The 24,612-nt window shown below is 47.8% G+C and overlaps 1 protein-coding gene across 35 annotated transcripts in view; it reads left to right on the forward strand.

Moving 5' to 3' along the window:
- CLASP1 (cytoplasmic linker associated protein 1) overlaps positions 1-24,612 on the forward strand; it is a 2,584,612-nt gene that overhangs the window by 2,174,111 nt on the left and 385,889 nt on the right. For all 35 annotated transcript variants that reach the window (XM_069616701.1, XM_069616702.1, XM_069616704.1 and 32 more), the window contains one exon: positions 5,548-5,738. In XM_069616701.1, the coding sequence (XP_069472802.1) occupies positions 5,548-5,738 (191 nt within the window). The remainder of the gene's footprint in view (positions 1-5,547; positions 5,739-24,612) is intronic.

Raw genomic sequence — 24,612 nt, forward strand, 5'->3', positions numbered from 1 at the left:
CTCTGCAGGTTATGCTCCACTCCCTCTGAAGGTCTTCCTTCAGAAGGGCAGCCTTCCTGCCACTCATGTTTCTCCCGTTTTGCACTAACCAACTGCTGATAAGGATTCTGTTTCAATTTCACACTTCTTTGGCTTTTGCCATATGGGTTTAAGCCCTTCTGGCTTTGGACCTCCTTTTCATATGAGCAACAGTTTTTACCAACACTGAAAGTCTCAACTGCCTTTTTGCCTTTGGTAATTCTGGTTCGTTCTTAATTGCCTGTGTATGTTTCTCTCTTTGGATTTGGCAATGATAGTTTATCTTTTTTCCTATAGATATTGCACCTTCTTGTGGCTGGTTCTTGTTAGGACCCACAATATTACAATCACACTCTTCTGTTATGATAATCAGGTTCTTTTTCTGCCATCTGCACCCTTTTAATTCAGCTTGGTTCACAACAGAAAAATGACCCTGCTTAATATTGGTTTGGTATTCAAAACGTGTCTTCAGTTTTTCTTCATTTATCACGTTTTTCTGGTTAATGCCCCTGGAATTGGCCAATGGGTGGTTACAGAGCGCTCTGGGGGTGAAAATCTAATAGTGAACTCACAAGGTCTGGCATGCTAGTCTGTTTGCCTCACTACCTCCAGGTCCTCTGCTTCGGTTTCCCCACACAGTCTGGAAATCTCGCCTTCAAGGCCTTCCGCGACCCGCGTCTGTCACCAGCAGGGCTCTCCTGGCTCCCACAACTCTCTGGTTCTCGCCGGCCACCGGTGCTTGTCAGACAATGGGGAAACCAGTGCAGCTGCGATCCTCAGAGGGAGAGTATGCACTCCCCATGCTTCCCGCTGCACAAGCTCTGCAATTACGGTCTTAAGCATGAAAGACAATCTCAGGACCGGCTTCCAATTTACACACCACCGTGATCCCTGCGTCTCTGCTCACATCTGACCTCTACTTCTGCAGCCACGTTGAGGCAGTAACATTACTCCACCTTCTACTACTGCTCCTTCTCATGGCCTACGCCTGAGGGGGGTTTTTATGCCACCCAGTCCTCAGGTGTTGGTCATTATTCCTAATTGAATGCAATTTGCAATCTTGTGCCTCTTGTGAAGAATCAGAGATGATTCTCCCTAGAAACCTGGTCTGGTACCCTCTTCATCTGGCCAGGGAAATGCAGACACTTCCTGATCCTGACCGTGGGGGTGGTGTATGCCGAGAGGATCACAAGAGTGGTGGGAGAGCAGGGGTAACAGACCAGGAAGAGTGGGATAAACACCTCTTTAACTTTCCCCATAATCCCACCTTATTGATGGCTGTTTGCCAAATAGCAGATGTTGAAAAACCTGACTTTGGGGAAAGAAACTACAAGTCCCAGAATCCTAGAGGCACTAAGACGAAGAAAAGTGCTGAGGAGGCATAAGTCAGGCCATTAAGCTTAGTAGCCATTGCCAGGCAATTGAGGCTAATTTCCCACACCTGGAAAAAATGTATCACTGAACCTGGGAGGCATAAAAGGCCCCCTCAGGGAGAGAAAGTAGTGGAAGGAGCTGGAACGTTGGCTGGAGTGCAGGCTGTGGCAGTGGAAGCAGAAAGAAGACACAAGGCTGGCAAACCAAGCCGAAGTGGGAACACAAGAGGGATGTCAGGAGGAGACAGCATATTTCACCTGCATGTTCTTAGAGAGTCCTGTCCTCCCAATCTCTAAAGTGCAGAGGCTATGCAGAGGAAGACTTGCTGGAGAAACTGTTTTCCTCATGTGAGCCTGATTGCCATGGTTGCAGAGCTGTTGACGTGTCAAACATTGAGGCAAGAAGTAATTACCAAGTCGAGGGTCTCCGAAGTAGAGGAAACTCACAAGACGTGTGGCCGGACGGAGACACCTGTTCAGGAGAAGGGTGTGGGTCTCCAAAGAGCCAGAAGTTGTAGTAGAAGTCGGAAAAGCAGTGCGACCAGCAGGCAACACGCCTCAGAAGCCGGTGAGGGAAACACAGCATTCTAAAGCATTGTGCAAGCCTTGCTCGTAAAAGTAACCAGCTCATTTGCCATTCATGTAAGATATTCAGCGAGTAGACGTGTAGCCTTGTATTAAAGATTCTTTAAACTATGGAAATGTAACACACGCGCGTTGAAGAAAAGGCTTCTTGCTCGCATATGAATCTAACGCTGTTACAGAACATTGTTCCTTAAACAAAAGACTTAATGTTCAGGGAGTTGTCGCGTGTCCCTATTGAAGAAAAGGGAACGCTGCGAAGATCATTGCAGAACACCTAATTTCAAAGTTACAATCTTTATCTTGGGAAAACTACATCAAAGAGTGGTTGTGTGCAGAACACCTAATTTCAAAGTTACAATCTTTATCTTGGGAAAACTACATCAAAGAGTGGTTGTGTGTGCCTAATTGTGGTTTCTCCTAAAAGACTGAACTTTATACTTTATATACAAGTGACATACCTTTCTTTCACAAGACTACAAAAGTCTGAAGAAGAAAACAAGCATTGCCTAAAGCCAAGAGGTACCCCATATTAATTGTGAATCTGAACCGTTCTCAGAGTTTAAAACAATCCAGCAATACTGTGAAGTTATTAATATTTATATGCAGCCCCTATGTCACATTTTGTATGAACTGGAGGTTATGTTTACCAACTATGCCGACAACACCCTGCTCCTGATGAGCTTTCAGGTGATTATCTAGCAGACTCTATTAAAGTCCAAAATGTATATAGATCCATGAAAAATTGGTCCTAAACAAATTGGTTATGTTTGAATAACTCTAAAACAGAGCTTCTTATCTTTGGCTACCCTCAAGCCAGAGCCAAGTTGGATTTACAGTTCTCTAGCTTTCATATTGAAAAACATGATATTGTGGTTCAAAAAAATATAACAAAATGGGCCTCGGCTCATGCAGAGTGGCTGCAGGATCTCATTTACACTTTGGACGGGGATGCAATGTTTTTGTTTATTTGATAAAGCGCAACCAAACCCTTGGGTAGCTGGGCGCGAACAATACAAGGATACTTACAACTTGGTTACAGAGATAATTGACATTACAGGTATACTTAGAACTTGGTTACAGAGATGGTTATAAACCATACATACAGGGTAGGTAAGGCGATTTGCTACCACCTAGTTTACAGCGAGACTGGTAGTCGCATACATGTATTATGACATTAGATAGAGACAAGGGTGGTAGGTACAATACAAGCGAAAGGCCTAGTATACATAAAGTGGCAAGAGGTAGAGGTACAGGTAGTGATAGGAAAAGGCGTTATGAATAGGTTTGGAGTCATTGGTCCGGATCCATGTTATTGTTTTTCTTCTAAAGCTCGACTAAGGTTGGTCAGATCTAAGATCCTGGGGTAGTGTATTCCATGTTTGTGCAGCTATGCCCGGGAAGCTAGAGCCGCCAGCTGTAGATCGTTTGAATCTCAGGACTTCAAGGGTGTTGATGTTGGCAGATCTCCTGGGACGGGCAGTGGTTCTCCTATTAATTCCTTCAGCCAGATAGGGTGGAGCTATGTTGTTTGGACATTTGGACGTGAGAGAGAGTGTTTTGAGGAGAATCCTATCATTGATCTTAAGCGAGCAGACATTTCATCTGAATCTGGAGATGTGCTCTCTGTTAGGGATATTTAAGGCTGCTCTAAGAACTTTGTTTTGAAGTCTTTGCAGTTTGTCAGTGATATATTTATTGGATCCTGCGTATAAGGCATTGCAGTAATCCATTTTAGATAATGTAAGTGCATTGGTAAGTGTAATGCAGCTCGTTTCAGAGAGAAACGGTCTACATGCTCGGATCAGCTTACAAGTGTAAGCTGTTCAAGATGCTAGAGAGTTGACTTGCTTCTTGAGGGCGAGTGCCGAGTCAAGGTAGAAGCCTAAGGTTTTGACTTCGGGCATCACTTTGATAATGTTATCAATGTTGAAGGAAGCATAGCTAGGGTTGAGTTTTTTTAATAGCCATTTCTGAACCTAGGATCAGTAGCTCCTTTCAATGTATATAGCCACAGTGACCTCAAGGTACAGACCCAAGGACATTTGGACTCCCGTAACGTGTACGTGTTTACCTAACATCTAATGGTCGACTCAGAACAAATAAGAGGTGACCCAGTATTCTGGAATTAAGTTCTTGCTATTTTTCCTTACAAGAATCAAAATTTAATGCACTAACAATTGTAATGTATGCCTAGTCTATCCTATCAAGAGTATTGGTCTATTGTACAGGACTTCATGTATGTGCTTTTCGTTTGACCTGTTTGGCTTGCTTTTAACCTTAAATAAAGTTTAATTTTTTTTAAACAAGAGGAGTTTTGATGTGGATCTATTAACACATGTACTTGGCTTAATATTGGTGTATTCTCAAGAAGTAAACTGATATTCATATTTATTGATATGAATATAACCATAATTGTATTTACCCTTCTTGATTTAAATATGTTAAACAATAATAAAGATTAAAAGAAGCACCGCCAAACAGCACACTTTTTCAGCAGCTGGGTATTTTTGCGGCTGGTCATTCAGAACTTCAGGCAGCTGTTGAGTCAGTGAATACGTGCAGAGGCAGATGGTAAGGTGGTAGGCAAAGATTGAATTCGTAGGGAATGGGGTAGAAGTAATGTAGATGAGTTGGAAGAGGGGACTTGGGGAGAGGAGTGGTGTAAGGTGGGAAGATGCAGTGTGGTTGATGTAGTGTGTGGGAAGTGGAGTATGTGGTATCTACTATAGTACATAGTAGGAGGTAAGAGTAAGTAAAAGATACATTTTAACTCACTCTTGGTTCATGCACTCCCTTACAATAACACTTAACCATTTTCAACTCTGCTGAAGCTGTACAAGTTCAAATCCGCTTTCATTTTTCAGAGTATTGAGATGATATGGGCAGAGTTTCGATCCCTCCACAATCTAAGAACATTTTCATAGGTTAACAATGGAAGTGACCCTGGATACCAATTATGGATTCCCTGTTGTTGAGGAGCATTTGTGACCTGATTGATTCTCACCCTCCTGTTTGGTGCACACTAGTACACACACCGCCTTTTGTTTTAAGCATGTTTTTCCAGACTTAAAATGTCTCCATTTTGCTTTCTTTGGGCATCATCTGTTTATTTTGAGTAGGATACAAGGTAGATATGAATCCCTACCTTCTCTTAACCATCCGCCACTTCTCAGTAAATTCTCATTGTTGCCCTAAAACCAGTAAGCCACACTTCAATAGTAAGAGATGATGTTTATTATATAGTTTATTAGTAAATGCTGGCAGTCAACTATTAGATTGAGTGTCTCTAAATAATCATTCATGTGTGTTTTCACCAGTTTGAGACATTGAATTTATATCATTGCAAAATATGTGTGACTTCTGAACACTGCCGTTCATGATCCCATCGAGTTTACCCTCTTGCTACAGGGGGGCACTTGGTATTCACGCCAGCCACATTTGTGTAGTCATGTAACATTAAAGTGCATTAATGTACAAATCTTCACCTCCGTGTTTAGATTAGTTTTGGAGTGCAAACATCAATCCTGCATTAGTTTCCATTTTGTTTAACTTTTTTCTGGTTTTATAATAGTGTCTATTGATCATTCGGATTTGGTGGCGGATCTCCTGAAAGAATTGTCCAACCACAACGAGCGAGTGGAAGAAAGAAAAGCTGCACTGTGCGAGCTACTTAAGATCACACGGGAAGATGACATGGGGGTTTGGGACGAGCATTTTAAAACCATTCTTCTTTTGCTGCTAGAAACACTGGGAGACAAAGATGTAAGATGTTTTTTATTTCTTGAATATCTCTGATAATGTTATTCTGCAGCTTTATTTTACTTTGAGATAGTCTCCTTGCAGATATTCGAATAATTGAAATGTGCTTGCTATTTTATGAGCTTTGAATGCCCAGGCTTTGAACTCACAGAGGCAGAAGGGATTGAGTAAAGTTGATGTGAAAATTGTGCAAGCTTCCACATGTCATGTGTTGCACACGGCCATCTCCTTGGTTAGTTAATTCTGTTGGGCTCTGCTGCACACTGGAACCTAAATAATTAGGGATAGGTAAGATGTATCTCGGTTTTAAACTTGCGTTTTGACTTTTACATTTTTGTTATTAATGTCTGCCCCACCCTAACCGTCAAATGAGTGCAGTCTTGGGTTCTCAAATTTCCCAGGCATTTTGAGGTTTGGTACACCCATTTGTAGAGGATATTGATTTTGATAAATTGAATTATTTTGAGACCCTTAAATAGCAGCAGTTTGTTTCATGGCACATCACAATGGATCATGGTCTGTGGCATATTTTGAACACCCGGTGTTTGCTTCACGGGTTTGTGTAATCATTGTACTGTTATTTAAAGCTAACTGGAAAATCAATAAACATAGTAGAACATTTTCCCCTTCTTACTAGAAAAAGATTACAATTGAAGACAATTGGATCTATGGACCCTGCTGCACAAGATACCATTGGCATTAAGCCTGAGCACCACCCATACTCACTGCACAATCTGCACAAGACTGGATACAGGCATCTTGAATCCTAAGAAGCAGGACTGTATTTGGATATGGCAGTGTGGGATATTGCATTATTTGGTACCAGGGGTAGACTGGGAACCAAAAGGGGCCTTGGAAATGTTTGTTGCCCCAAATTACTTGGTGAAAGCAAGCCCAAACTCTTGAAGTAGGCCTTGGGGATTCTTCGCCCAAGGTAATGTGGACAAACTGGTCCAAAGAGTGAGTTTCAAAAAATACATTGGTACCTATAAAGGGATTAAAATGTAGTTAGCATAACTAAAAACGGACAAAAAACAGTAACATACTGGAAGCTTTATAAAAAATCAAATTTTTGCTTTAAATTGATGTGGGCAATGTGAGATGTAAGTTGAGGGTGGCATGACTGAGAGAGAATGTAACCAGGGTGCCTACACAATTGCCTCATGGTGTAGATGCCCACCAGGAAATCTCCAGTTTGCCAGTAGGCCAGTTCACCATGGTTTAGTACACACTAAAACCAGGGTCTGCAATGATTAGCTCGCCCTATGTTTTACAGCTCCCATCAGCCATCGCCAGCATAGTCATTGGTTGACGGATCATGAGAATTGTAGTCCAAAACATCTTTTGAGCCTCAAGTTTCAGATCCATGCACTTAAACCTCTAATGGTTTGAGTCTTCCCACTGAGTCTGCATCTGGGAGGCATCATAGGTAGCTGGTGCTGAACACCTTTCATCAGTGGGAGCGAGGTGTGCTTTGACATCAACCCTCTTAGACTGCCCTGTCCTTGGCTCCGTAAAATTATGGCGTTCAGCCTATAAGTGGGCACACCATTCCTCATTATCTCAGTTCCTTTTTTCTTGTGCTCATCAAGCTGCACCTGGTACCCTTTCATCAGGGATTTTTCTCTTTGTAACTCAAGTTCTTAGATCATGGCGTATTGCTTGCAGGCCTCAGGGTTCAAGCAATGCTGGGAACGCACCATTTTTGATAACTGACCCCCACACTTATCTGCATTTGCTGTTTAAAAGAAGACAACACTATTTGAGTGTGGTTCCTGCCAGGCCATGAACCTCAAGGCGACCTATGAGAGAGTGGTAAAGTAGGTTTCTAGGTCATCCCCCAGGTAAAGTCTCTTGAGACCCCCCTCCAGAAGTCATTAATTGTTCCTTGGAGGTGGGCAGGTTGTCAGAGCTTCCCCTGCCCAAGGAAGAGCCGTTGTTGGAACAGGCGGCCCATAGGAATTTCCTCAAACGTCATAAGCGGTTGCCCTCCATGAGTAGTAGTGGCCGGTCTCATCCCCAGCTGAAGAATGCAAGACGGTCAGACAAAATATTTTCAATGTGTTTTTTTTAAGTCTTCAGTGCCAACGACATCAAATCCGGTGGGAAAGTTCCCACTCTGCTGCTCAAGACTGCCTGGGTTCTAAGTGGCAACCATGCACCTGAAGACTTGGATCGCATTCCCAAAAAAGAAAATGGCATACTGTGCCTCTCCACCAATGGAGTGTGAAGGCCTCAGATCCTTTTCATCGATGACTTTAGCTCAGGGGAAAGTGGACTTCTTCACCCTGTCGAAAGAGCTTGATATTTATACACTTTATACAAGCGGTTGTTACTTCCATATAATGCAGGATATTTATGATGATGAGGGAGATCTTGTGCCATTCATCCCTGAACCTTTGTGGGCGTCAGAGTGTCAGGCCCCAGAGGAATTGATTGACGAGCCTGAAGAACTTGCTTTATAGTGTTTTCTGTAATACTGTCATAGTTACTTTGAAATACTGTCATACTTACATTGAAATAGAATTTTACAAGTAGTACAGGGTCTTGAGACACCAATACAGACCAACACAAGAGCTTTTTCCTTAGTCCAAGACATCTTTTGCTTCTATTATAGACCCTTTTTTGTAAGGCTCCAGTCAGTACAGACCTATAGATCATAGCGATGTATGCTTCACGTAGTTAATCAGATTTATGTTAGCTATATAGCAGGCTTGCGACTAGCAATATAATGGATGTAGTCTAATGCAACCTATAACATTAGTTATGACCCTTAGTATTTATTCTGGCAGTGTTTTCGTAATCTATCCCATTGTGCTTCTTAACAGATTATGTGACTCTCACCATAGACAAAAGTCCAGCAGGGTATGCAACCCTCCTGATTACATATTTGTACATACAGGAACGTTGGGACAAGTAGTAAATTACTGCAGGTAATTAGTACGGTACTTTTAACAGTACTATGTCCGTACATCCTGACTACCATTTGGTGACTTGAATTCTTAAACGCAACCCATACATTGTTATGCGATACCATCGAAACATTACCAATTATTTTTTAAAACCCACATTATGCGTAACTTTAAATATGGCATATTTCATCGGAACAGCACACTGGAATTTATTAGACACATAGTGATTATCGCATTAGGCGCGATCATCACGTTACATGGCTCCAACTAAATCACGTTGTACGTACAAATACATATCTTCTTACATAATATTAGAATACATAATATTTAATATTAGAATCAGCCTGTCCTCCGGGCACTTAACCGCTTAGACCGCTACAGCAGGCTGCCAGCCTTGTTGAAATCGGGTAAGGCCTTTGACTCTGCTTCAGGGTCATGGCCATGCTTCTCCTAGGACTGGCTGTTCCCATGAACGAACTCCCTCAGAAATTAGGTCATGGTACTTTGAGGATGCCCCGCTCCCGGGGGTCTAAAAGAAGGCCAGACTACATAACGTTGATCCTGCTGGGTTTGCTGCTTCTGCGGGTCCCAGCTCGAAAAGGACAAGGTCGCTGTCTCCAACTACTTCTACGGCGAGCCTAGAAGTGAGGGGTGCTGCCACTAAGAGAAAGTCCTTGACTCCGTCTAAACTCCGCTTACCATCAGCGGATAAGGCACCGAAGGAAATGGCGAAAGGTGGCCGGCCAGAACAACTTTGTCATCAGCACCCACATCGGCTACAACCACCAAGTCGATGATCTCATCGATGGCTATCACTTCTTCATCGATGGGGCGGAGTGGACACAGAGGTGTTGTCCAGGGTCACGACGACAGCTACTCCTAGAGTGTCACTGCCACCAAGGCCTGAGGTGGCTGCTGCGGCACTTATGAAGGCCCCTGAAAAAGGGGCAGCTCTCCTGGGAGCTCCACCCCAGAAGTCTCCAGAGAGGGAAAGGGGTAAGGCTCCTGCCGATCCTAAGAAGGGTACAAGCTTGCGGGCTATTCAAGAGAAGCCGGTGCAGATTTATACCAGCTTGGGCGAGGATGATCTGCCCAAAGATTATTTGGACCACGAAGGGGTTCAGGGACCTGTCTCAGTGTATGAGTCTCCACGGAGGGAGCCAGTTCACTGCCTCGCCAAAGAAGGCGCATCAGTCCTGAACCACCAGCAGTTGTTCCTTTCACACCTCAGCGTAGAGATGTGTCCCTGGGCATACTGACAATGCTGCACACGTTGGTCTTGGAAATCCAGCAGAGACTGCCTCCCACTCCGGGCCATGCAATGTCTAGGAGCCCTCCACGACTGCAGCCCAGGAGCCCACCCCAGCGCAAGGCAAAGGAACTACCAGGCCCAAGGCACCACCCGACACCTCCGCCCCCTCCGCTACCTTGGGATTTGTGTCCGACTGGGGACCCAGCAATGCACATGGACACAGATATGGCGGATACGGCCACAGACATCGATGAGGAAGATGACTTCGTGCCAGCAGACGGGGACCTGTTGGGTGCGGATGAACCCCACAGGGCCTCTCCACCAGATGAGGTCGTCTCATTTCACGCTATGATGTCCAGGGCCTCTGAGCTGTTTCATCTGGTACCCGAAGAGATTAAAAAGGAAGGATTCCTTTAACGACGACGCAAGTCCAGGCGGAAGACCATCATGTCCGTCCCCTTACTGGACAATATCTGTGAGGAGGGCTTGGCCCTAATGTAAACCCAGAGCACCGCTCTGCCCAAACGGGATAGACTCAAAAAGAAATATTGGGTCCTGGACTCGGCACCCAAGTGCCTGAGGTCCCAGCCTTCATTCGACTCTGTGGTTTCAGCCACAGCCAGGAAACGATCAGCGAATCTGTTGTTAATGGTGCACCCCCCACCCTGATCAGGACGGGAAGAAGCTGGACGCGATGGGGAAAAGGATTATCTACACTGCTGCCAGCACCAAAGCCAGTAATGTCCTGGCCATGTTGTCCTGCTATGACTGGGAGCTATGGTATAAACTGGGCCCTAGTCTTGACTTCTTATCTGACGATAAGAAAGTGGAAGCTGTGTCACTCTTCCAAGAAGGGGACGTGGCCACGGACCAGTGGCAGGTGACATTGCAGACACAGGTTTCCAGCAAATGGGCAACGGAGTCTCTCTTCGGTGGCTGGGATGGCTCAAAGCCACCAACTTCAGACCAGATGTTTAGTACAAAGTGTTGGATATGCCATTTGGTGGTGCAAACCTTTATGCCAAGATGGTTGACAGTCTCTGCAAGAGATCCAAACAGACACGGAGACGGCACGTTCATAGGGTACCCTGCTGCAACGCCCGTCATCGTCCTGTCGCTCCTCGAGAGGAAAGTTTGCCAGGTCCTCTAAGGGATATAATGCCTCTTATCGTCAACCTTTCTGCTGCATGACGCAAGAGGCATACAGAAGTTGCTCACAGACCTATGGTAGCGGAGGACAGCGTCCGTGCCACCCACAGGACTGGGCCCCCACACCAAAACAGGCCTGAACCGGCTGTGTACTCAGACCCCCACTTGTGCATTCCACTGGGAGGCTGACTGGTAAGATTTGTCAGCGCATCGAAGAACATCACCACCGACTGATGGGTGCTGGACGCTCTCGGACAGGGGCACACCTTGAAGTTCCAACGCAGCTGTCTGCGTATTCCACTGGTGGCTCAACAAGAACAGCATGTGGTGCAGCTGCTGCAGGAGGTCCACACCATGTTAGAAAATGGGGCGTCCAGCCCGTCCACTAGGGTGGAGGCCGATCCTGTACCTGAGACGCTTCAACACATACCAAAATCCCCGAAATTCAGGATGGTCACATTGCAGCATGTACTTTGCCAGCTGGAACAAGGTGACTTCCTGGCGTCTCTGGATCTGGAGGACGCCTACTTCCACATACCCATCCATCGGAAACGCTGCAAATTCCTGTGGTTCGTGGTGCAGGGATGACACTTATCAGTTCAAGGTGCTCCCCTTTGGCTGGACGTTGGCCCCAAGGGCCTTTACAAAGATTTTGGCTCCGGTAACTGCACACTTTTGTCTCGAGGGAATCCATGTCTACCCTTATCTGGACGATTGACTTGTCCGATCCCGCTCCCACGTGTTGGCATTCGAGCACACAAGGACCGTCTGTCTGCTGACAGAGCTCGGATTTTTCATAAATGATCAAAAGTCCTGCTTGGAGCCATCGCCAAATGCTCTGTTTCTGGGTGGCCGACTCAACAGTTATTTGTTTGGCATCGCCCTCGGAAGAGAGGGTGGTAGCCATCCTGGGAAGATACAGCGCCTGTCAGCTCCGTTCGCCATGGTGCAAGTTGTCAAGTCTCTGCCGGGCATGATGTCCTCCTGCATCAACCTCTTCCGTCCTTTTCAGACTGCAGATGAGACCTCTTTAGGAGTTTCTGGATGCGAGGTGACTGCAGGTCTCAGGCTCCTGTACGGACAAGATCACCCGACAGGCTATACAGTGGTGGGGCATGCGCCCTCACCTCTCAGAAGGGACTCCGTTCCAAGTCCCATCGTACCAGGAGACTGTCACCACAGATGCTTTCCTGGATGGTTTGGGAGCCCTCAGGGGCAGTTGCACGCCAGAAGCCTTTGGCTGCCAGAAGAAAAGACACTTCACATCAACGTCTTGGAGCTTAATTCCTTCCTGCTGTCGCTGAAGGGCAAGGTGGTGACGATCTTCACGGACAAAACCACCACTATGTTCTACATCCAGAAACCGTGCAGAAGGTGCTCTCTGACTCAATCCAAAGAGGCCCAGGAGCTGTGGCGCTGGGCCCTTCGTCAGGGCATGTTTTTCGTTCCTTTCCACCTGCCGGGTGCTAAGAACACCATTGCAGACTCACTGCGCATTGAGCTACGTTCTTGCCACGAGTGGGAACTTCGTCAGGACCAAGTGGGACTTATGTTCTGCGAATGGGGTCGGCCCCAGATCGACCGCTTTGCGGTGGCGATGCACTCCAAGTGTCAGAAGTTGACCAGCAGGTTCCTGCAGCTGAAAAGCATTGGGGATGCTTTCTTCCCGTGGGAGGGACTCTTCCTTTACGCCTTTCTTCTATTCCCACTCCTCCTACGAGTGATCTACACACTTAGTGTCACTGCAGGTTGATACTTGTCGCTCTGGCATTGCTGCGGCAGATATGGTACCCGAACCTGCTACGTCTGTCGAGGGCGCCATCCATTAGGCTGCCTCTAATTCCCGATCTTCTTGCCAGAGAAGGAGGAGCGATTCTACACCACGACCCAGCATCGCTGAACCTCAGAGCCTTGCTCCTGCAGCCCTAGAATTTGGACATTATTCCTTGCCAACGGAATGTAAGGACTTCCTGGTCAAAGCCAGTGCCTCTTCCACATTAAGTGCTGCAGACATAAATGGAAGCTTTTCTCCGTATGGTGCAGAGTGCAGAGGATCGCTCCTATGCATGTCACGCACCTGGAAGCTCCTGCCATACCTGCTTTCTTTGGCCAAGGCTGTACTGGTTCACGCCTCTATGAAGGTGCAGCTTGGGAACTCAATGTGGTGTTAACTACACTCATAGGACCACCCTTTCAACCAATGCGTCAGGTTCCCCTGAAGTTCGTCTCATGGAAGCTGGCTTTCCTCGTGACAATCGCCTTGGCCAAGCGGGGCTGGTCAGGGAGATCCAGGCTCTGTCTTGAAAACAGCCGTACTTATCCTTACACGCAACAAGGTTGGTACTGCGTACACACCCCAACCTTATGGCAAAAGTGCCATCAGAGTTCCACCTCAACAAGCATTTGGTGGACGTGGCTTGTGCCTTGAAGTTTTACATGGCACACACGAAAAGCTTTCAAAAGGCTTCTCAGTTGTTCATCAATTTTGGACCTGTGAATCACGGAAAGGCATTGTCAAAGGCTTCCATCACCAGGTGGCTGTCCTGCTGCATCATGCACTGTCATCGGCTGGCTAACGGGTGTCTACCGGGCCGGCTGAGAGCCCACTCCACCAGAGCCATTGCTGGAACCGCGTTTCTCTTTGGTGTGCCCCTGCTCGACATCTGCAGGGCTGCTATGTGGATGTCCACGCACACCTTCACAAGGTTCTACTACGTCGACAGGGATTCCAGGGAGGATTCCCGAGTCAGCCAAGCAGTGCTATGGGATCTATTCACTTGTGGTGAGTCTGTTCCAGGGGTGAGTGTTTTACTACTTCTGTTGAGCCTTGCCACCTCCTGTGGTTGTGTATACGTACTGCTGTGTAATCGTTATTCATGAGCATGTGAATCCATGTCAGACCCCATGCTGGAAAAGATTGGTTACCTGTAACTCTTCTTCTCCAGCATGGGGTCTGGCATGGATTCACATGCTCATGAATATTCCCTGTCAGGCTGGGAAACCTCGGTAAAAGAAAACACGTTTTCACTTTCACTTTCACTTTCAAACTACATTTCTACTCTAAACCAATCACTGTCCTCTGGGTCATACTGCCACCATCCGTGTTTTCGATGAAAAAGTTCAGTTTTTGTTTCAAAGAAGCCTGTGTGCTCTTTTCTACATCTGCCGAAAGCAGGGACCCGTTGTCGGTGAAGTTCTGTGCCCCTAAAGGGCAAAGATCCATTGAAGATTCTATAGGGCCATCTGGGCCTACTTTGCGCCCTCCGACAATGATGATGGAGGAGAAGGAGGGAAGGTCCCTCTTCAGGCCCTGCACTGAATGCGGGCTACAGAATGGGTTTCTGGAGGACAAGCACCTGCAATGTCTCTACTGCCTGCACCCGACCACAAGCCCTCGGTTTCTCCAAGAAAACGACAGAAGTCATGCATAGTAGGCTGATGGCATGGCTTAACGCCAAGGCCTCTGACCCATGCTCGGAGCAGGGTCATGCATTGCCCAGGACCGGCCGGTCTGTGGAGCATTCTTCAAAGTCCTTTGTGGGCACCTCATCCTTGGGGGCCCAAGATCAGGCCAAGAGCCGCAAATCCGAGTCCACCGTCTACTACTACCTCAGCAGCTACAGGTCCTGATCCTACGAGGGCAGTTCCCACGGCTCAGAAAGTGTCCCTGCTCCCAAGGTGTGACACTGCTGCAGATTCTTTGGCAAAGTCTGCAGGCATGCCAGAAAGGGTAAAACTGGCCCAGGCCCCGGTTCAAGACTTGCAGGGGGGAAGAAGTGGGCGCCGAGGAGGCCCCGAAACAGCCCTCCCAGGCCGTCACCTAAACCATGAAGCTCTCGTCCACGGACGACGAAGATCAGGAGTCCTTGCATATGGCCACAAGGACGTTGAAGAGGAGGAAGACGGTGACGACGGCCTTGTTTTCCTGTTCTGCCTTCTCAGCCGAGGGGCATTTCCTTGGATATTCTGTCGACTCTACATACCTTGGTGTCATAGATCCAGATGAGAATGCCTCCGGCGCCGGTACCTGTGGTCCTCCAGATCCCTGATCAACCTCCAGAGAAGAGGAGGAATCCTCATCTGATGCCCACATATCAGCCTCCTCCATCATGTCCGGCACCTTATCCCCCAGCAGACCCTGACACGAGTACGGGAAAGGATACGGATACGGCCACGAGGACGGATGAGGACAAAGACATTGTCACACCGGATGGTGAATTGCCACATTTGGATGCTCGACATAGGGTGTCCCCACCAGATGAGGTGGGATCGTTCCACTCCATGATCTCCAGGGCCTCTGAGGGATTGCTGCTAGTGCCTGAGGAAACCAAGAAGGAGGGCTTCTTGTAACGAAGGCGCAAGGCCAAGAGGAAGACGATCATGGCAGTGCCTTTTCTGGATAATGTTTGCGAGGAGGGCCTGGCCCTCAAGAAGAGAACCCTTGCACAGCTCCAGCCAAGCAGGATAGGCTGGAGAAGAAATATAGGGTGCCGGACTCTGCCCCCAAGTGTCTGAGGTCGCACCCATCGCCTGATTCGGTGTGATCAGCGGTCGCGAGGAAACGGTTGGCTAATCAGTCGTCTTCTATCCCTCGAGACAGCGAGGGGAAAGGGATGGATGTCCTGGGAAAGAAGTTGATTCACACTGTGGCGTCCACCATCAAGGCGCCCAATGCACTGACGATCCTGGCCAGGTACGACAGGGAATTGTGGTGCAAGCTGGGACTGACTCAGAGTTCTTCCTCAACGATAAGATGTTGGAGGCCCTCGCTCTTTTCCAGGAAGGGGAAGTGGCGTCGGATCACGCCATCAAAGTAGCATTTGATGTCGCCGATACAGGTTTCCGGCAAATGGGGAACGGTGTCTGCCTTCGTCAACAAGGATTGATGAAAGCCACTACTTTCCGTCAGGAGGTCCAAGTGAAGGTGCTGGACATGCCCTTCGACAGAGAAAATCTGTTTGGGAAGGCCGTTGACTAGTCCCTCCAGGTGTCGAGTCTTGATAGTCGTGAAGAGTATGGGGGCCTCCGTCCCCAAGTATCCCACAGGGAGAATTAAATATACTCTCTGTGCGGTCCTTGAAGCCACAGGTGTGGATGATGGATTGCCGGAACCTCACAACGCCGATACCCCAGAGCCGCTGTAAAGGAAACGGGGATTAGCACAAACAAGCACAGTAATCTGTGTAAGCGTTAGCTGAAAGTATAGCGACTATAAGTCTTACCTAAGCAGGGGTAGCGGGACACTGCTAACCACACAGGACCCGGGGAGGTCGCGTGAACAGTTTTTCTCAGTTGCCGGTAAACTGGAGAAGGGACCGCCAGCTGCAACACACCTGATTAGTCCTGACAACCAAAGAATGCAAGACGTGAACTATGGTAAGTTCGTAGTATCCCAACGGTAAGCAAAAGAAGTCCGTTATGAAATTCCGAGGTCGAAGAGCCAGGTAATCACAGAGAAATGTGCCAATGCCAGAGAGTATCCGAAAAGCAGTCCGTAATCCAAAATCCGTAGTTCCTGAAGTCGAGTAGTATAGATCCTGATCGAAGCCAAAACGCCAAACAGAGTCGTGAAGCAACAAGTGATTGCAAGGACGTTGTTTTTATATCGCCCGCTTCCTTGTCACGTGAGCGCGAGCAGGATCACGTGACTGGGAAAGCATCACGTGACCAGGAAATCAATGCAATAGCCTGACTCTGCCTGATCGCACTCGCCACGGCAATTGCCAGTGCAGAAAGTGAAACCCACGAGACTGCACACGGCCTCCTCCTCGGGTCATAATCTGTCCACGCGACCCCTGCGCTGCAGGTGCTCTAATACTGGTTAGAGCAGGTGTACTAAAGGGGGGTCTAACGGGGAGTATGTGTGGAACAGAGGGTGCTGTTGGGGTCCTAGTGGGGGCGCGGATGTTGTGCATGACACCAGGCCATCAAGACTGATACGTAGACGGCCCTTTTCCTGTGCACTCTCCAGCAGCACTGCTCGCCTTCTTTTTGCTCCTCCAGGGGAAAGTCGAGCAGGTCTTCAAAAGGGTTCTCTACGTCATACAGACAGCCTTCCAGATCCTCAACGCGAGAAGCCTACAGAGGGTGTTCCCAGGCCTAGGGTAGCAAAGGACAGCGTTGCCAGCATGCTGGCACCAAAGCAAGCCTGAATCGACCGGGACATCGGGCCCCCACTCGTGCACCCAGGTAGGAGGCCGGCTCACAAGGTTCGTCGGCGAGTGGAAAAAGATCACCAACAGATGGGTGCTGGACGCTCTCGCTTAACGACACACCCTGCAGTTCCAACACAGTTGTCCGTGGATCCCTCAGCTTTGGGAAGAGGTACAAGCCATGCTGCGAAAAGGGGCGATAGAGCTGGTTTACCAACTGCTCTGGGGCTCCAAGGTCTATTCGAGATACTTTCTAGTCAAAAAGAAGACAGTGGGCTGGAGGCTCATCCTAAACCTACGGCATCTGAACAAATAACTCAAGTCCCAAAAGTTCAGGATGGTCAAGTTGTAACACCTGCTCGGCCAAATTGAAAAAATGGGACTTCTTGACGTTGTTGGACCTGGAGGATGCCTATTTCAACGTCCCCATTCACAAGAAACATCAGATGTTTCTACATTTTGTGGTGCATGGACAGCACTGCCAGTTCAAGGCCCTACCTATCAGCTTAAAGTCTGCCCCAGAGTTTTCATGAAATGCCTGGCACCAGTGGTGACCCATTTGCGTCTACAGGGCATACTCGTATACCCGTACATGGACGACTGGCTGATACGCTTCCACTCACGGGACGGACACACGGACTCGACCGTCTGGCTATTGACGGATCTGGGATTCTCCATCAACTATCCGAAGTACTGCTTAACAACATCGCAGAATGCGCTGTTCCTCTGCATCAGACTCAGTACAGTGTCTTACCTGGCGTCGCCCTCTGAGAAGAGGTTAGCAGCCATTCACGGAAAGGTGCAACGGCTGTCCTCGACTAGGACGGCCACGGTGCAGGCCATCAAATCGTTACTGGGCATGGTCATCCTGCATCTACCTCTTCCTTCTCTGCAGGTTGCAGATGCAACCCCAACAGGAATTCCTGGACGCCCGCTGGATGCAGGTGTCTGGAAGCTTCACGGACAAGATCCCTCTCATGAAGAGTTCCGAATGGCCGATAGTGGTGGGACATCTGCTCCAACATCCCCAAAGGCATGGGATTTCAAAACCCCCATACCAGGAGACAGTCACCACGGACGCCTCCCTGGATGGTTGGGGAGCGCACAGCGGATGTTTGCACACCAGAGGCCTGTGGTTACCGGAAAAGGATCTGCATATCAACATCCTGGAGCTACGGGCAGTGTTCTGGACCCACAAGTCGTTCCTATCGTCTCTGAAGGGCACAGTGGTGAGGATCTTCACTGACACCATCATGTTCTACATCAGGAAGCAGGGGGGCACTCTATAACCGGCGCTCTCCACGGAACCGCAGGACTTGTGGCACTGGGCTGCCGGACAGGGGGTGTTCCTCATCCCTCTTCACCTGGCTGGAGTCAAGAACACCATCGCCGACTCCCTCAGCAGGCAACGGCGCTCCTGCCACAAGTTTGAGCTTTGTCAAGATCAGGTGTTCCGCCTATTCGTCAAGTGAGGCAGACAGCAGATCAGTTGGTTTGCAACGACGCCCAACTCCAAATGCCAGAAGTTTGCCAGCAGATTCCAACAGCCAAGATGCCTGAGGGACACGTTCTCCTTCCCGTGGGAGGGGCTGTTTCTGTATGCGTTTCCTCTCCTGCTACGAGTCATCAACACACTCAGTGTCCATGAAAGATGATACTCATCACCCCGCTGTGGCCAAGGCAGATTTGGTATCCAGACCTTCTCAGCCCGTCTGCGTTGCCTCCAGTCAAGCTTCCGGTGGTTGCAGACCTTCTCACCAGAGAGGGAGGCGTAATCTTTCATCACGATCCAGGATCGCTGAACCGGAGGGCTTGGCTCCTGCATCCTTGGTGTTTGGAGATTATGGGTTGCCAGCAGACCGCTGGGAGGTCCTCGCCAAGGCCAGGGCTTCAACCTTGAAGTGCTATGGCCATAAGTGTAAACGTTTTGCTACGTGGTGCCAGTCGCAGAAGATTACCCCTTTGAGGGTCACGCCCCCACAGATCCTTCCATACTTGCTTTCATCGGCAAAGGCTGGGCTGGCGCACGCCCCCATCAAGGTGCATCTGACGGCTATCTCCCGCTACACCAGATCCCCAGAAAGAGCTTCACTTTGGTCCCACCGACTCGTCAAGGAATTTCTCAAAGGTCTTTTCCGATCGTTTACGCCGGTGAAGGCTCCTGCCCCAGCATAGGAACTCCACGTGGTTCTGACGAGGCTCATGGGGGGCCTTTAAGCCTGTGCATCAGGCCCCACTCAAGTGTCTTTCATGGAAGACTGCTTTCTTTGTGGCCATAAGCTCAGACAGACATGTAGGTGAGATCCAGGCCCTATCCTGCAAGCAACCGTGTCTGACTTTCCATGAATCAAGGGTGGTGCTACGTACGCACCCCTCCTTCATGATGAACATTCCGTCGGAATTCCACCTCAACAAACCTTTGGTGTTACCTGTTTTCTTCTCTAAACCTTTGTCGCCAGCGGAAAGGGCCTTGCACTCGCTGGATATTGCCTGTGCCCTCAAGTTCTATGTGACACGCACAAAGAGTTTTTGAAGACTTCACAACTGAACGTTGGTCCGGTGAACCATGGGAAGGCCTTGTCCAAGGCTTCAATTTCAAGGTGGCTCTCTGGCTGCATCACGCACTGTCATCAATTGGCGAATCGGCCTCTACCCGGCCGTCGAAGAGCCCACTACACCAGAGCGATCGCTGCGACAACAGCGTTCCTGTCTGGATTCCCTGCTGGACATCTGCAAGGCTGCTACGAGGAGGTCCACTCACACCTTCTCAAAGTTCTTCTGCATCGACAGGGATTCCAGGCTAGAGCCCAGAGTCGGCCAACCGGTGCTACTCAACCTGTTCGCTTGAGGTGAGTCCGTTCCAGAGGTAAAGATTATTGCTTTTGTTGAGCCTTGCCACCTGTGGTTGTGTAATGTTGTACTGCTGAGTTACATTTTCATGAGCATGTGAATCCATGCCAAACCCCATGCTGGAGAAGTTGAAGTTGCTTACCTATAACTATTGTTTGCCAGCATGGGTCTGGCATGGATTCACATGAAAACCCTCACTCTTTCCCCTCTGTGGCTCGTCTTGGTTCATACTGCCACTTTACGTGCTTACCAAATCTGAAGATGCCCACCAGGGGTGGAGCTTAGGGAGAGGACTGTCATTGAATCGGGGAAGTATGACCCAGAGGCGAAATACAGTTTTAAAGCTAAAGTGAAACAATTTATTTTCTTTTACTGACTACAGGGAATATTCATGAGCATCTGAATCCATGCCAGACCCATGCTGGAGAACAAGAATTACAGTTAAGTAACTTAAACCATCTTTCCTCACCTGGATGGTTGGCAAATCTGAGCTTGCTCTCCATAGCTGTTGGTTTCCCATTTTCACCGCACATGCCATGGCCTTCATGACCAGAGCTTCTCCCTGAACTTCAAGGTCTCAGGCGACACCATCTCAGAAGCTCCAATTCATTCGACCAATCTTGGTTTACCCTCTGCTCTCCCAAAGACAGGATCGCCAATATCTTTTATATGATCGAAAGGATCCTGAAATCTGACTTTCTGCTAGCCTCATGTTTCCCTAGCCTTCTGCGACTGATTGCATCCTGCATTTACGTGGGTCAGAGTCCTGACTGAGGATGAGGTCATTGAAATGGCTCCCTTGTTACCAGTGGTCCCAGTTCTTGGCAACATGTCTGAGCTTCTTCACGTCTCGTCTTGTGTCCCACAGAATCTGTCCTGGCGAGTCCAACAGTGCAAACTGAAAGCAGGGGGGGAACCCTGTTGTCGACTTTGGCCAGAGGCTAGGGAAGTGGTCAATAGTGATGGTTTCCCTGAAAGGCTGTGGTGCTCAACGGGTGGATCTGACCTGACGGGGGACTGAGGCAGGTTACACCTCAACCTGCTAGTACAGCGGGAAATCAGGTTAGCTCTGAAAGTCTGAAAAGTCTTCCCTGCGTCGATACAGGGTGGGGGGAGGCGGGGGTATGTTTGATCCTTGGCTGAGGCAGGTTACACCTCAACCTGCTAGTACAGCGGGAAATCAGGTTAGCTCTGAAAGTCTGAAAAGTCTTCCCTGCGTCGATACAGGGTGGGGGGAGGGGGAGGGTATGTTCAGATCTCAGCAAGAGAGGTGATTTAGCATTGCAGCCCCTGTGCCATGCAGCATTGTTTCTCGCACTTGGAGAGCAACATTTTGTTTTTGGCAGCTCATATGGCCGGGCAAGAGATTGCGGTGGTGGTCTTTGCAGGAGTATTCAACTTTTTGGGGAACCCCTGAAGTGTACCTGTTCACTTCCAGTGTCAACAGGAAGTGCCGGCTTTTCTGATCTATGGATTTTCTCCTAAGGGGGCGTAGGAATGTGTTTCTGGTAGATTGGGATTTTGATATGCTCTGAGCATTCATATTGTTTATTCATCCCACAAATCCTCGGGAGGTTCTAGAGATTATGGACCATTTCCATAATCTCATAATTATGGGCGCATCTGGAAGTGTTTTCGGAAGTGTTCCGGCTGTTGGCTGGAAGGCGACAGTGGCGGGTTGGTGGAAGCTGCTAGTTTTTCACTTATATTTGTTTATAATCTGCAACGTATACATGTTAGCTATGCCTTATCGCACGTTTTTAAACTTGAATGAACTGACTTGCCTTAAAGCCTGATTGTTTGAAATTTACTGTTAATGCTCTGAGTTAAGGTGAGTATATAACACGCAAGTGTATTAATAAGGTCGGCTATCGCCTTTGTTATTGTGTGTTAGTAGCAACTAGAGTTAGGATCAAAGAGTTCCCGTGCAGGTAAAACTCCAGTATGGCAGTTTACAGACCGGGAAACACCTGTCTGAAACAAAGGTGCACGTCGACCTCAACAATACGCCCCTATTCAAGTACATGACTCCTCTGAGGAGATCGCAGTTCCTTGTGTTTACGCCATCGCACAAGGTGAACATGCCATGGATGCACACACGGTCCCCTACAGCCAGCAATCTTTGGCGATTGAACCAAATGACTGGGTGTGTCCCAATCTAATGATAACCCCCGCACAGAAGCTTCCCTTGCAGATGCCAATTGAATCTAGTAATAAGCAGCAGTTTACCCATCAGAATCTTACAATGGGTGTCTCACCTAGGAAGGGCACTCTTAGTATTGGGGAAGCTTTCAATAACCACATATCTGATGTTTCAATTTTGGCACCAATGATTCTGGATAAATGAGGGAAACGCTGTCGCATATCAGTGGATCCAGTATCACCGGCAGTATTCCTCCCTTCAGAAGTTGAGAGTATCTGCTTACATAATTTACGAAATGAAGATACTTTTGACCAGTGTAAGGAGCATCCTGTCCAGTTTACTCCAAGAGCAGGTCGGCCCCCAACTAGTTTGCCCACTCATTTTCAGACAGGGAGCCATGCTAGGGCTGTCCCAATGAGGAATAATCAGACTTTTGGTTCATCGGATGGAGATGGGATTGATCGGTATGCAATTGAAAAGGTTGTGAATGGTTCTGTCCTCCATAATGATAATTCGAACCAACCCCCTACCCCTGAGGTTGAATCTGCTGATTTTCCTATAATTTCCAGTATTCTCAACCTTCTAGATAAAGGGCATGATTTGACCCATGGCCATCTCAATAATGTAAAATCAATGATTGTGGATCTTGCTATGAAAGTTAATAAGCTAAGAGGGATTTATGACTGCTCATGTTATATGTCAGACTAAGAAACTGGGTTTATTCGACTCTGCCTTTTTGAAAATTCGGACTCTAACTTTGCGGGTAATGTGCAATAAACTTACACAAACATCTGATGAGGGGATAGGAGAGGATTCTCAGCGTTCTTACGCGAATGCCGTGGTGGTTGGGGTGGTAAACACTGCTCCTGTTGGTACTGATACGGAATCCCCATTACTGAAAGCTATCCAATTGAACTCTCTCAAATTTGATGATGTTTTTTGCTATTTAATCGCACAACATCCAAGTGTGTCAGATGGTGCCGTACTTACATCACATACGGCGGTTGTCACCATGACACACTCGGACACACAGGATGATTCCCCGAACAGTCGTCCTCCGCTCATAGCTATCCTAGAGCAAACTGGTTCTAGTCCAGGGATTACCCATCCCCCAGGCACAATTTCAAATCTGGCAAGTATATAGAGGCTGAGGTATAATTTAAAAAGAAAAAGTTGTATCACAGGACACTCAAAATAAAAAAAATAAACTGTATGAAAAATATGGATCATAATTCCAGTACTAATCACCCAGTAAACTGGTCCACATGTGATGCCCAAATTGATTTGAATCAACTCAACGAGGAATCGAAGATGTTTCTGAATCTCGATCTGGCTGGAGGAGAGGGCAAAGCACCAATTAAAAATGGTTCCCTCTCTGCCTCCCAAACACTTGAGAGCAACTAAATGTCTAACCCTGCAATGGTGTAATCGCTCAGCACACAAGGCCAACTCTTCAAGTATTACCCTTTGGTGGCCAACAAATCCTCAGGTTGTCACTCGGGGCGAAGTGTCCAGATGGAGGTGTCCACTGCCGATGTGTTTATGGTGAATCGAATACACTCCCCACCCACCCCTGATTGCAAGCCCAGTTAACGCCTATGGTGTCCGTTCAAGATGATTCCACCCCCCACTACATAAAATCTCCTCAGGTCATACATGTAGCGATGGATTTTGACGGTAATTATCGTATTGGGCAGGTAGGTGTAGTGCCCCCTCGACCTTCTTTATCTAAAGATGAGTGCAATCCTGGTACGGTGGACTCCGGATTAAGACCTGAAAGTATGCAGTCCCCCACCAAATATTGGCCTGATCAAGAGGAGATTGAATTTGACAGGGGCTCTGTGTTTATTTTGGGGTGGAGAAGTGACCCAAAGCTAAATGGTCCTCAACAACTAAATAGGTCCTGCATTTTTAACATGTTTAAGGGGAGCCCGCAATTGAGCACTCTTATTTCAGATGATATAGAGTGGATTAGACTAGCTAATCACAATAATTTCCGAATGATTTGTGCTCCTCAATCAGTGATTATTTTGAAACTGTTATGGGATCATAGAGGGGATTTTGCAATGCACAGGCTCTCGCTCTGTCTATTTCGTACCATTGAAGAAGCTACCAACATTTTGGAGGAATCATTGCAAGTCACAGATACTAACTTGCAAAACGGTACCATGAACCAAAACTTCTCCCAAAATTTTGACTTGATCTCGCAGATCTCTTCTCTGGTAGGAGCAGCAAATAACATAACATGGTTAGCTCCCCCATTATCATTTATTATCGAAATGTCCAGATCCTCTAAACAGTCCTAGCCAATCGGCTCTTAAGGTTGCATCTTGGAATTGTTGTGAGCTGAAAAATCTTATGTCTTGGTTTGCCTCGAATAGTGATGAGGTGTACCCCACAATACTTTTTTTTTTTTTGC

The sequence above is a fragment of the Ambystoma mexicanum genome, chromosome 9, assembly GCF_040938575.1.
Source record: "Ambystoma mexicanum isolate Mex_15411 chromosome 9, UKY_AmexF1_1, whole genome shotgun sequence".
Lineage (NCBI taxonomy): Eukaryota > Metazoa > Chordata > Amphibia > Caudata > Ambystomatidae > Ambystoma > Ambystoma mexicanum.